This window comes from Saccostrea cucullata, unplaced genomic scaffold (genome assembly GCF_032062105.1).
Source record: "Saccostrea cucullata isolate Sc308-1 unplaced genomic scaffold, CSIRO_AGI_Scuc_v1 ctg408, whole genome shotgun sequence".
NCBI lineage: Eukaryota > Metazoa > Mollusca > Bivalvia > Ostreida > Ostreidae > Saccostrea > Saccostrea cuccullata.
Window position 1 is genome coordinate 326839 of NW_026931331.1, and position 15075 is coordinate 341913.

General features: G+C 33.3%; 1 protein-coding gene across 1 annotated transcript; it reads right to left on the reverse strand.

Moving 5' to 3' along the window:
* Window positions 1-721: 721 nt before the first annotated feature.
* LOC134232223 (uncharacterized) lies at window positions 722-6999 on the reverse strand. Its single transcript, XM_062714177.1, has 5 exons — window positions 6783-6999; window positions 5776-5861; window positions 2989-3094; window positions 1809-1918; window positions 722-948 (listed from the first exon to the last, which is right to left on the reverse strand). Exons 1-5 carry the CDS (start codon window positions 6892-6894, stop codon window positions 790-792), a joined length of 573 nt encoding a protein of 190 aa, XP_062570161.1. The 5' UTR covers window positions 6895-6999; the 3' UTR covers window positions 722-789.
* Between the last annotated feature and the right edge of the window lie 8076 nt (window positions 7000-15075).

Sequence of the window (15075 nt, forward strand, 5' to 3'; positions counted from 1 at the left end):
GGTTAACTGTAAGCTTCCTTGTAAATAATATTTGGGATTGTTGAAAGCTCTGTAACATCCATTTATAATGCTGAAACTTTTTAAAAATAATCTTCTATATTTACATTTGCCAATGTCTTTCCTTATATGACAATACTAAAAAAATGAAATTCAATTTTCGAATGCAGTCGGTCACATGATCAGACTTTCTTGCGTATGGAAAGCAAACTGCACGTGCAATTTGGAAAGTTCCGACTGTGACGTCACATAACGTCGTAGTAACGTTACGTTGCATTTCAAAATCTAAGTCTTAATAATGCCTATATTTGTTTGTAAAATGAATGAAAACGTAAAATATAAATAAAAGAAATAAAATATCATTTTTTAGAGTTTCATTGGGGTATGACATGAAGTCGGTACGTGATCAAATCTACTATAACGCCCTTCGGGCGTTATACAATTTGATCACGTGACCGACTTCATGTCATACCCCAATGCATCTCTAAAAATGATATCTTATTTCTTAAATAAAACGCATTGAATTTGTGGTACAATGTAGTTGAGATATATAAGCACCATAAGTATTTTTATTCTCCTAGAATATACACAGCGTATGTGAAGTAAAAGATAGTTATAACTGTATCCACAACACTTTTGTTTTCCCTTAAAAACCCAATTTAAATTTAGAATTTAAAAATGATAATTAAAACACGTTCAAAATAAAGATTCTATATAAAATATATGAATGCTTGGACACATTTAATATTGATAATAATGATTCATGATTACAAATAAACATATCGTCTTGATTTAGTAACATTCTCCTAGGTTACCCCACGTGCAGAATCCCGTCTCGTTTCTCCGGCAGAAGGCGCTACAGTTAATGTCGGAGACATTACACTCGTCTTGAGTAGGCGGGGGAAGTTCAACTGACGCGCCCGACAAAATTTTGTCATAATTCCATTTTATCTGCAAAAATCAATACATACAACAATCACTATTTTGATTTATGAAGTTTATATTACGTATCTATAAAAATTGAATATTTTTCTTTTTTTTTAAATAAATCGTTATGGTCACCTCTTTCTAAATTACTTTTCATTCATGAAAATCTTTTAAAAACATTTTAAAGACATTTCAGCAAAACCAAAAGGTATATTAAGTACTGATTTTGACCAGTTCGAGCTACAAGGCTTTTGAACATATACAAAAGAGCTCGGTTCACTTTATGCATAAAATGGCCCTGTTGATATACCAATTGATTGATTAACACTTGATTTTCCATTTGAAGTATTAAAATAAAATAGAGACTTTGTGCTTTCATTTCCTATTAAAAATTTTCTCCTAAGAGTCCAGGTCGTGGAGAACTGGCGTAATAAAATTGCAATGTTCTTGAATTTTCGGGTAAACAGGTATAATTGAGTACTTTCAATGAAGAAAAATAATATCAGCGCACTCTCTGATCTAAAAAATAAAACCTGTCTTTTAATCCCCAGAGATAGTTCTATCATTTAATAGTTACACAATTTAGATCAGAGGTTGCGCTCTATATCGAATTTCGAAAAATAGCTTTTCGTGACGTCATAATGCATTGACTAACCAGAAAATTACGTCATTTTTTATAGACACGCAGTCACCAAAGTTCTAAGTGATATTTCAATGCATTGTTAACTAAAACTATGCAGTTTCAGTTCTTCAGAAATTCACAGGGCCAAATAAGGCAAAAGTGAACCTTGTTCTTTGACAATGGTAAAAGCTCCTGTTAAAAGCTAGAAATTTTAAACAAAAAGCATTCAAATATTTTTTAAATACTTGTCTATGAAAATTACCTTGCAGCCACAGTCATACTTTGTTCTCATTCTCTCTATATCACTGGGTTTAACGTAGTCCATGCTTCTGTATTCGGCGATATAGAGCTCTCCGTTGTCGCCAACACCAGCTATAAAATACGTGTAGATTGCTAGATTACTGTAAAATCACATATTTTCGTGGGGTCAAAATTTCGAAGTTAGGGTAAATATTGTTTAATGGGATTTTAATAAAGGTCGTAAAATGTGTAGTGGTCATACATGTGAAATTTCATATTTCCTGGTGGTAATATATTCGTGAGTCTTTCCAAACCTCGAAAACGAGGAAAATTAGATTCCTATGAAAATTGGTGATTTCACAGTATTTATTGATCAATTGATTGCATACTGTTTAACGTCCCTCTCCAGAATATTTTACTGATATGAAGACGTCACCATTGCCGGTGAAGGGCAGCAAATTTAGGCCTATGCTCCGCACTTACGGCCTTTTAGCAGGGAGGGATCTTTTTCGTGCCACACCTGCTGTGACACGGGGCCTCGGTTTATACGGTCTCATCCGAAGTACCGCCCATTTAGTCGCCTTTTACGACAAGCAAGGGGGTACTAAGGAACTATTCTAACCCGGATCCCCACGGGGCTCACAGTATTGAAGATGAAACTGTTTAATTAGATTCTGACATGCATATTATTATTAATCATAACATAGCTAGGTTACTAGTAATTTTTTTTTCACTGTTAATGATGTAACTAATTCTAGTTTTTCATTATATTTATCTATGTTTTGAAATTAGAAAAAAAATAACAATGTCTAAGAATTATATCAAATCTGTTAGATATTTCTTTTTTCTTTTAAAAGTGAATAAGGTTAGACTCCCAAGGTAATAAATAACATTTTATTTATGACACACCTAAGATTTTTCTCCTTATTTGTAAATGTAATTACCATAAAAAGGGGAGACTTCCATATCTAATAAATTAATTCTAACAGACGTCATTTTTTTCTAAATATTTAACATTAGTTACTTAATACAGATGTCAGGTATTTTCATTCATATCATAAATAAGATCAGACTCCTCGATCTGATCTTACATACTTTTATTATCAGTATTGGTTTTGTACATTGACCTTAATGTAGGGAGAGGGCTAAAATAGGCTGCGCCTACTTATTACATACTTCACTATTTCTTTATGAGTGCTTACCGTAAATCAAGTAATCCTCCCCGATAGTTAGATTCTGTGGTCCACAGGACATCATTGGCCCATGTCCAGTAACTGTGTCAAAATTACCCACTGCTTTATTTGTTTCCTACACAGCATAAACAGTGATTAATTTTTGTTCATAAAAAAATTCATAGAATCAATTTTTATTAAAGAACTATAATATACCGCATATAGTTCTTTAATAAATATCGATACACATGTATATATTTGCCCCCCACAAAAGTCAAATTTTGAAAACTTCCTGAAATGTGCTTAATTAAATTAATTATATGAGAAATTGAATTAACAGAACATATTATTATTTCAAAGTAGTTAATCTCAATTTTTGTTTTTATGACGTCAAAATCTAGTCCAATTTTTAATCTTTTTTTCAGAAAGAGGACAAAATGGACAAAATTTCAACAATTTTAGCTTTAAAATTCATAGAGCGCAAGTTTGCTCAGGAACAATATTTAAATATTTTATTGATATTATCATTCTACACATGATATCAAAATATTGAGCCTGAACACACATGCGCTCGGTGACTTTTACTCAACATATCGACGAAATATGTACATTTTTCTGTAGAATTCCTAAAAAACTGAAATTTACGTCATGTTTGTGACGTCATTTCGTACATATGACGTCATTACTTATGGAAATATTCAGTGCATTGATGTCAGCATATACCCCTCTTTTTAAGAACATAATTAAATATTTCTCCATCAAAGTTTTGTTTGGGGGGCAATTATCGGTTATTACCGAATAAAGTTCTTTCGATGAGGAGAAAGGACAGTTTTGTCTAAAATTTCGCCTGAATATCTACGTCAGTGTTAACTTACTCAAAAATATATATATTTACTAAATTAACAAGGGTGAACTTTAACGGTAACAAACAACAATCGAGCTCAAAGTTACACTGATCGAAACAATAATAAAAAAAATGCAGCAAGTTACGTTCGCCTGAGTATCAGACACCACTGAGGAGTATCCACTATCTGTTTTTATTATGATCACCATTCAGGTAATGTTAAACATTAGATATTTCTAGATGTTTACCTTCTATTACATGGATTGTAGGACGTTTACGTACATACCTTGTAATTCTCTTTCATATGGATTGTAGGATTTTGACATGCTTTGTAGTCCAATATTATACGGAAACATTTTTATCCTTTGTAACCTTCCATTATATGGATTGTAGGACGCTTATATACCTTGTAATTCTCTATTATAATTTCAATATTGTATAAATTATAAGACGTTTATATACCTAGTAATTCTCTATTATAATTTCAATATTGTATGGATTGTAAGACGTTTATATACCTTGTAATTCTCTATTATATAGAGAATATTACATACTAAATTCAATATCATATGTCATATCAGCCCGAGGGCCGGAAGCCCGTCCGTCCAGAGGGCTGATATGGGGCCAGAGGGCTGATGTGACATATGATATGGATTTTAGTATGTAGTATTCTATTTATCATATATTTAAAACACCTAATATGCAAGTTCACATATGGTCATTGATGAATATTTCGTGCTTGTTTGTGACATTTTTCTTTAAAATCTTATAAAGCTTATTTTAGGTAACTGAAAAAAATTAAGACCATATTTGTCATCAAAAATGATTTATTATAAATATTAAAATAAAATCAAGTAGATTGATTTTTAAACGTTATTCAAACGTTACTTCCAGTTTGATATGGATTTTCGGCCCGCCGGTCCGATACGTGATATGGATTTTTGGACCGGTCCGAGATATGGGGTATTGTGACGTCACCCGTATCACACCGTGCAGAATTGGTGTATTTACTACTAAGAATATGATAAAAATTTCAATATTGCATGGATTGTAAGACGTTTACATACCGTGTAAATCTCTAATATAATTTCAATATTGCATAAATTGTAAGACGTTTATATACCAAGTAATTCTCTATTATTTTTTCAATATTGCATGGATTGTAAAACGTTTATATGCCTTGTAATTCTCCATTATAAATCTCTATAATATGGATTGTAGGACTTTTATATATCTAGTAATTCTCTATTATATGGATTGTAGGTCTCATGCTTTGTAGTACAACATAATATGGATTATAGAACATTTTTCCCTGTCCATAATCATCTATTTTGTGGATTGTATGACGTTTGTATTCCTTGTAATCCTCTATTTAGTGGATTGTGGACGTTTATATACGTATACATTATCATCTATTTTGAAGATTGTATGACGTTCATATTCCTTGTAATCCTCTATAATGTGGATTATAGGATGTTTATTTACTATGTTTTCCTTTGGTTTGTGGATTGTAGGACGTTTATATTACTTGCCTTGTTATCTCCTTGTATGTTGATTTTCGAGCATTAACATATTTTTTAATTCTCTGGTATATGAACTGTAGGACGTTTGCTAACCTTGTTATATTCTTGTTCATGGATTGTTGGATGTTTACGTAAAATGTACCTTGTTAAATACTACTATATGGATTGCCTGCACGGACGTTTACATAACTAGCGATCCTCTGGCTTTTAAAATGTATGGCGTTTACTTACTTTGTTATTCTAGGGAATTTAACATTTATCTACAGATAGGATACGAAATAAAAAATCTTGTACAAACTTTGTAATCCTCTAGGGTGTAGATTGTATATAAACTATCGTATTGTACAAAACGTATAATCTTCTAGGATGTTAATTAAAAACATAATGCGTATTGTACACACCATTTTATCCTCCTGGACGTTGATTGTAAATACAGCGTATTGTACCGACCTTGTAATCCTCTAGGATGTCAATTGTGTATGTATAATCAGCGTTTTCGTCAACTTGTTCTACTGACTTTACTGTGGCTTTAAATGCTGTAAGAGAGGAAGCACGAATTAAATTCCCAAGTACACTTTATTGTATAACATGACTGTATTTGTATGCCCCTAGCGAAAATTTGGGGGTACACATTCGGTTCTTTTGTTGCCCTTGACTTTCTTACTCAGTTCTAATATTAACCTTGACTCTCTCATTCAGTTCTTACATTGTCCTTGGTTTTCTTACTCAGTTCTTACATTGACCTCGACTTTCTAACCTAGTTCTTACATTGACCTTGAATTTCTCAAACAGTTCTTATACTGACCTTGATTTTCTCAACGTTGACTTTCCCTAACATTCAAATTCTATATTTAACTGTATTTTATTTTTGTTACTTATAATTCACTATTTTTTTTAATTTTTTTTTTGAGTTTCTAAAGTTAATGTAAGTTTATAAATTACCACTATTGTAAATCGAAGTTTTCAAAGTGATCACTGTAGTGTCAAAGTGTTCACAATAGTTAAAAAAAACGTTTTCAAAGTGATCATTCTATTTAATAAATTTCAAGTTTTTAATTAAATAAATAAAGTTAATTAAAGTTAACATAGTGATCACTATGGTAAATCCAAGTTTTTATAGTTATCACTATTGTAAATCAAAGTGTAAATGTAATCACTATCGTAATTCGAAGTGTCAAAGTTATTACCATAGGAAATCAGAGAAGTTCATAGCATCAAAGTCATCACTATACAATACTTATCAAAGTAAACTTTAGTTAACTTCAGTATTTCTGTTGGAGTTACGAGGACTTAAGCTTTCTTATTTGATTCCAATTACCATAACATTAGCTTTTTTACTCATCTCTTCCAAAAACCTTTGCTACAACCAACCCAAAATAAAATATATGTATATTTATACAAAATCAGAAAAGGAAAATATAAATACAAAATAAATTTTCATCTAAATTATAACATACCATATTTTGCAAAGCAGAAATCCTCCTGATCTACTTTTGGAATCCAACTGCAACTAAAGGCCACAGAAACTATAACCCCGATGACAAAGACTTCAACCAGTTGGAACGCCATTTTTAATGGTGTCCGTGAGGAAATTTAAACAAAGTGTTTTTTCTGTATTTATACGGATTTCATACATACCACTGGCGGTATTCTGAATTCATGTTGCTGTGAATTATCATTCATCACTTCTACGGCGAAAATTACTCTATTTCACAGATTATTTATCATATTTTTTTGGTAATAAAAATTCGTGAAATATAATGTTGAAACAGCTGTTGAAATGTTCCTCGTTGGCCGAATGTAGCATGTTACAGTCGTGATTTTTACTACTGCGCGCTGTCCCACGACTCATGATACAATTATTCAAAAAAAGATAATATGGTATTTTGCGTAAAAATTTATTGACCATGTATAAAGCATGTTTAAGTTCAATTTTTGTGAAACTTATATAATGTCAAGTGAACGTTTATGTGGTGGTTATTTTAAATTTATTACACGCCATTTTGCGCCAAATTTTGTAAAATGTCACTCTAAAAAAAACATATTTAACTACACAGAAATAATCATCGCTTTGCTTGTATCAGGCTTGCATTAACGTGTTTGGAAAAGAGCTTAAGGTTAAAGGGCAAAAAAATTAAAGGGAAAGGATGAAAGGGGGCTCAAGTTGTGAAAATTTCCCCTTCTTTGTTAAAATATAAAAAAAAAAAACAACAAGAGGTCACTGATCATAATTAAACAAATTTTCAACCATTAATTTGGTTCACATTCATAATTTTAAAAAAGGCACCATTTCTCATCATAAAAATACACTTAGCATGCTTTGTTGGGATTTTTAATACTAATAAGCAGAATAGGAGGACAAAATATGCATTTCAGCTAATCAGTAATATTAAGCAATAATCAGTATTCCCCCACCCGAAATGAAACCCTGCGTTCACGCATTTCACAATTATGGAAAGAAGCACCCTTGCTCATCATAAATGTTTGATTAGTACCAAGCAGCAAATTCTAAAACATTTATTCAATTTCAGCATATTGTAAGAGTCCCCTACTTCTACGGTTCCCCTGGCCTAGGAACATTGAAATTAACAATTCTGAAAACAAAAATGACCAATAATCACCATAGTTGTATAGGTAGTTCATATGCTTAATACCCAGGAACAGGGTAAAGGATTTAATGCATTTTCACTTTATATAATATATATAGCCCCGCCCTAACACAAAACCCCCTGACTCTGGGGCAGTGAAATTCGCAATTTTGATAGAAAAACCCTTCCTCAATATAAGTATGATTTAGTTAGTTAATACCCAGGAGCAGAAAGAAAAGTTATCAAAAAATTAATGCATTTTCACCTTATAATTAATTGAGCCCTAACACCACAATTCTCAAAGAGACACTCTTGTTCATTATAACCATGCACTAAGTTTTTTCCATACAAAGAATCCGAGAATATGGTTTGCAAAGAATTAATGCATTTTCAATTTATAATCAATACAGAGAGAGCCTCCGTAACACCAAGTTCCCTTTTTAAATTTAAATAATATTTAATTTTATTCATAGATGTCGAAGTAGAAATAGGATTAGGCAGCAGGCATAACCTTCTTTAGCCCCTTCCTTATAAAGAAGGGGTGTAAAAGTTTTGGGTTAAACCCTCGTACATGTTTATATCATAAGACAACTTTAATTAGCGACGATTCTACTTCGCGATTTACCAGGGGTTAACTAGTTCGCGACGATCACTTTTCACGATTAAGCCTTTCTACTGAGATAAATAGAAAAAAGGATGTTAATGACCAGTTCGTAGCGAAAATAAGTCGCGATGACTAGACTCTTCCGAACTTCGCAAAAATTTCTTTCATGCGAATAAAAGTTGGTTTAGAGTATGGTATTGAATAAAACACCGTTTTATCAACATGCGCTGTACATGAAATACATATAAATTAATTCGTGGACTAGATTTAACTGTGTAAAAGGCCTTCCTGGTCTACATTTTAGACAAGGGCGAACAATTTTTTGTTTGCAGACGTGACGATTTATTTCCATTCAAATGTGATAAAACATAACAAACTAACATCTGTGCTAATACCCTAGAGACGTAAAAAATGATCCAATTAGGCTCATCAAAATCCATTATTCATCTATGTTTCTATCAATCTTTCTATTATTTTAATTTTATGGTCGTGTTTTAATCGCCTGTGAACATTTTAGACGTATTACGTATTTTGGACTGCTGTCTGTCTGTCTGTCCTTCATGAAAGAGCATCACAAGGACCCCTTTTTTCAAATCAGGTCAAGGTGAACGTTATGTAACGATGACCTATTTTCAAATTCGATTAGGTGAGTGTTCTTTGTAAAATTGTTTGAACTTAATATCCCCTAGCAATAGAGTTGGATGAGATATAAGAACGCAATCGTGCATGCTCGTTTGTGGGTGAGATAGTTAATTATCTCATTAGCGTCGGAAGCAAACTTGAAGGGGGCGAGCTTATTCAAAGAGAAAAAAATTCTACCTGAAAAATCCTTGACAAGAAAGAAAGAATGAAAATTTCATCGCTGTTCAAACATGAAAATCGTATGAAGGGAGGGGAGATGTTGTCGCCTAAATACATGTATGTGCGAAAGGGAAGTACGTAATTTGAATCGGGTCGATGCCGAATGCTGCCTTAATTTATAGATATATACTCTTTGCAAGGGGATGATCTGACCTGCAATGCCCTTGTATAATATTCAATAAAAAAATTTAACAAATCATGCATCTAAAGGTTCCAGAATATGATGTCTGAAAGCAGGTCATAATAAAATAGCTATTATTATTATTATCATTATTATGTTCCCCAAACGGAGTTTGGGAACATATTGTTTTTACTCGGTTTCTTATTATTAAGGTCTTCCATCTTCAGCGGAAGACCTTATTGTTTTTCTTAGGTTTCTTTTCCACTATTTTTCTTATTAAGGTCTTCCGTCTTCACGGAAGACCTTCTAGTGATTCTACTGTTTCTTATTATTATTTTTTTTTTTTTCCCCAAAATTTTGTGCACGCGATTTCTCAGAAACTATTCAGTGGTTTTCAGTGAAACTTTCAGGAATTATGCGTCATTACATGAAGTTGTGGCACGACTAGGAAAATTTGGAATACTCACCTTTGGTTCCATGTTATTGACAGTTTTCTGATTTTAAAATGCAATTTTGTCCCCCCTTTTTTTCGAAAATGGTTTAAGATATTAACTGGAGACTTGTTAGAGATGAAAGATGATGACTTTAAGATGTGACGAATCACCTATTCGTGAGTCGTCGGTACTTCCGGTTGCTACAGGAAGCGAAATTAAAAAGTACGTATTTTCTAACTTTTTTGTTTTTCAATATTTTTCATTTATTTTTGGAATATTAATAAAGACACTTATAATAATGCTTACTGTATAATTTGTTTGAATATTGATTAATCCAAACTCTAGATATTAATATTTAAAAATCTGAAGCGGGACCAAAATGGCGGCTGTCTCTGTCAACTCCGACATTTCGCAATAGGGGTTTACGGAGGCAGCCGAGCGTTTGCTTGAGCGAAAGTAACATAGGGACAAAAGAAATGTAAAGGAATACTTGGATTGTCACGTCATAGTTACGTTGCAATTCTGCGTCAAACTAAGTTCTTCTTAAACATCTTCTATAATTGGTTTTGCTGGTTCTCAAAGTAGAAAAAGGAAAGACTAAATGTTCAAATAAAATTCGATACCTAATATCTTTGATCTGCAACACGGAAAAAACAGATCTTAATTCATTGTTATAAGAAATAGTTTTTCAAGAAAGAACATTAATGAATACAGTAAGTATAAAACTTAGCCACTGGTTTTCCCATGCACACTTGTGCCATATTAAACTAATAGAAAATACAAAATAAGATAACCATTTTTTTTTAAAGATCGCTTAATGGAGTTTATATTAACATTATTGTCTTAAAGATCTTTTTCAAGTTATTGAGCACAAATGATATCCGATTTCTTGACCGTCTTAAGGCGAGCCATGTTTTTCAGCTAAACATTTCAACCTCTTCATGAATGTTTAACTAATCGGGATAGTTCACTTTGGCAATAAAGAGGAAATTTAAAAAAGTTAAAATTCATAGCCGTTTCACTGTTTAAGTGTTACTTGCTTACATACTATATGGAATTTGTAAAATGTGTTAAATATACTTTCTAATCGTCGTATTTTAGGCTATATGAACTGTTTTTTTTATTTCATTGAAGCTATCACACCTATTAAATAGAACATTCCAAAGAAAAGGCGCGAAGATTAACTCGTGGCGTTTGGCGCAAATTTATGAATAATGACTTACTGAGCCTTTCATCATTCAAAGACAAAAGCACTGTTATACAGAGGTATATACAAGAAGATTTAGAGCAGAGGTCCGAATAGCGTAATATTTAGCGCGTTGGATTTTCATGCTGGCGACTTGGATTCAACCCCACTTGGTCTGCAATATTTTTTTTCTACTTTACAGCTCTGTTTTACGTTTTTTTTTTTTCGGAATCGGACGGAAGACCTCTCGTTGCTCGCAACGAGATCGTATCTAGTTATTATTTTTTTCTTACCGATTTTGTGCACGCGAGTTCTCGGAAACGGCTCGATGGATTTTCATGAAACTTTCAGGTCTGATAGAACATCAAAAAATCTAGAAACAATTTTTTTTATTTTGATGACGTCACTTCCGGTTCGGAAATTTTCGCAATTTTGTCATTTTTAGAGGGTCACTTTGTCCGGCAATGTTCTCAAAAACCGTTGAAGATAGAAGTATGAAATTTTCAGTGATGATAGAGCAACCTTTGGAGAAGTGCATTGAGTATATCATTTTTACCGGAAGTAGGTAGCGCCGACGCTCGCTATGGCCCGAAAATAGTCTTATCAGGAATTTCAAAATATTTAGCACCTTTTCTACGATAAATTTTTACCTAGAAATATTTTGTTAAAGCATGTAGAACAAAAAAAATGTAGAATATCAAGATCTACCAAATGACATCTCGAAAAAAGGGCTGGCCCCTTAAATTAGGGGCCTGGAGGGGCCGAAAGTTTTTCCTTTATATCTTAAAAAGTTTTGAGAATTTGTGATACGTCAAAGAAGCAAAGTTGTTCAAAATGTCAAGCTTAATCTATTGGAGTCGTCAAAATACGCCCGGCGTCGTCACTTCCGGCCAAACCGGAAGTAGTCAGAAAACGCGTATTTTTGCCGTTCTTGATAAGTTTTTTGGTAACATATGTCTCTGGGAGCGTTAAAATTAATTTTCCGTCCGTCGTCATCACTTCCGGTCAAACCGGAAATAGCAGTAAATGGCTTATTTTTGCATTAATTAACATGGATTGGGAGGATTCAAACCATTTTTGGGCGTTATTTCTCATTTTTGTTAAAAATGAAAGCTACTTCCGGTCAAACAGGACGGAAGACCTACTCGTTGCTTTGCAACGGGCTTTGCTCTAGTTATTATTATTATTCTTTTTTTCTTATTTGTTCTCCGGTACTTTTTTGTCCGGAAGTGTTCTCAGAAACTGTTCACCCAACTGACCTAAAACCTTTTTAGGGTTAATGGGTGTGTAGTGTAGGTGTGCGGAACGAAGGTCATTTTGCGCGCATACGCGTGCACGTGCGGGCGCGTGATATGAGTGAAATGACTGATATACTTAATATAGCTATAACTTTTACATTTTTTAATGAATTGACTTGAAACTCATTATATAATGATATATTAATAGTGTAGATAATGTGACACTGTCAAATTAGCACGAACTTACGCGCATGCACGTGCGCTTCGCTCTGATTGGCTGAAACAAAAATCTCAATATCTTTTCTGTTTTTTGACGAAATGCTTTGAAATTTAAAACATAGGCATACTTTAGGATGTCCTACAAAATGATATATAACAATTGTCATGAAAGCACACGCATGCACGTGCGCTGCAATGTGATTGGCTAAAACTTTAAATAGCGATAACTCCCTTGTTTTTAAACCAAACAGGATGGGATTCAGAACATAGATAGACATTATGGACTCCTACAAGAGGGTATGGTCATTATGCACATGCATGCACGTGCACGAACGTGCGCTTTGCTCTGATTGGCTGAAACAAAATTTTCAATATCTTTATTGTTTTTTGAAGAAATGCTTTGAAATTTAAATCATAGGCATGCTTTAGGATGTCCTACAATATGATATATAAAAAAAATTTTCATGAAATCACGCGCATGCACGTTCGCTGCAATTTGATTGGCTGAAACTTTAAATGGCTATAATTCCCTTATTTTTCAACCAAAAAGGATGGGATTCAGAACATAGATAGACATTATGGGCTCCTACAATAGTGTATGATCATGATGCACATGCATGCACGTGCGAGCACGTGAAATGAGTAAAATTACAAATACACTGGATTAAACATATTTTTAAATACGTATGGAATAAATGTTGTAATATTTAGTATATTAAAATATACGAATAGTGTAGACGAGATGATATGGTCATTACGCACATGCATTCAAATGCGCATGTGTGCAATGCTGAAATTTGAATAAACTTGATATACTTCTGGGTAAATAATGTTAAAGTCTAAAATGCATCGTGTTTGTCTTATTTAATGAAGCGTACAGAGAATATGCCACAAAAGGAAGTTGGGGAGCGTTTGGGGAACATCTGTAACGGTTCCCGTTACAATTAGCCCTAGTTAAGGTCTTCCGTCTCCAACGGAAGACCTTATTGTTTTCGTTCGGTTTCTTTTTCCCTATTATTATTATTATTATTTTTTTTTTCTTACCGATTTTGTGCACGCGATTTCTCAGAAACGGCTGAACCGATTCTCATCCAATTTTCAGATCTGATAGATATTTATCTGAACCGGGTCGGAAATTTTTCGTAAGTGCGTCGTCACTTCCGGTCGTGAGATATGGACGATTTACTGATTTTTAGAGGGTCAGCTTGTCCTGAGATCTCCTCCTAAACGACTTAAGATATCGACTTGAGATTTTCAGTGAAGGTAGAGGAAGGATAGTAGATGTGACATTTTGCATATAGAGCTTTCCAGGTAAGAAGGCATCGACGCTCACCCGGGATCGAAAAATAGCCTCATACTCATCTCGCAAAAATTGACACGTTTTCTTTTATATCTTTTTACCTGTTAATATTTTGTTAAGACATATATAATAAAAAATGTACAATATAGTAAGACCTTTCATTTGATATCAAGTAAACGGGGTTAGTCCTTCAAATTAGGGGCATAGAGGGGCCAAAAGTCTCTCGTCTTTAACTTTTTTGTTTTTCAATATTTTCAAATGATATTAGTATAGTTGATAGAAACATTTCTTATTAGGCTGAATATATAATTCGTTTGTAAATTTATAAATTCAAACTCGAGATATTAACATTCAAAAATCTGAAGCGAGAACTAAATGGCGGCGGTCTCTGTCAATTCCGACATTTCGCAATAGCGGTTAACAGAGGCAGCCGAGCGTTTGCTTGAACGAAAGTAACATAAGGAGCAATGAAATGTGTAGGGATACTTGGATTGTCACGTCGTAGGTTCGTTGCAATTCTGTGTCGAACTACATTCATAATCCAAGGTCACCTTACAAGTTTTCTTTAATTGGTTTTGGTTGTTTCTTAAAGTAGAAAATAATTAATGTGCAAATTAAGTACGCATTGATGATATTATCTAAATCAAAAGGATTTAATCAAAATAGAAAAGGCATGATTCCATGATGTTTTATCAAAGATCATAGTCAAAGTCATATCTCATCTTATCGAAAATTCGGACGGAAGACCTACTCGTTGCTCGCAACGAGATCGCATCTAGTTAAGGTCTTCCGTCTTCAGCGGAAGACCTTATTGTTTTTCTTCGGTTTCTTTTTCACTTTTATTATTATTTTTTTTTCTTACCGATTTTGTGCACGCGATTTCTCGAAAACGGCTCAACAAAATCTTATGAAACTTTCAGGACCTATGGAACATCACTTGAACCTTATGCGTTTTTTTCCGTTTCGATGACGTCACTTCCGGTCTAGAGATATCGTCGATTTTCTGATTTTTAAGGGTCATTTTGTCCACAATTTTCCCGAAAAACGGCTCTAGATAGAAACTTCAAACTTTGAGGCTAGGTAGAGCTGTATCTGGAGAGGTGCATCAGGTATATCAAATTTACCGGAAGTGACGCTCGTCGGCGCTCGCTATGGCCCGAAAATAGACCTATCACAAATTTCAAAATTTCTCACACCTT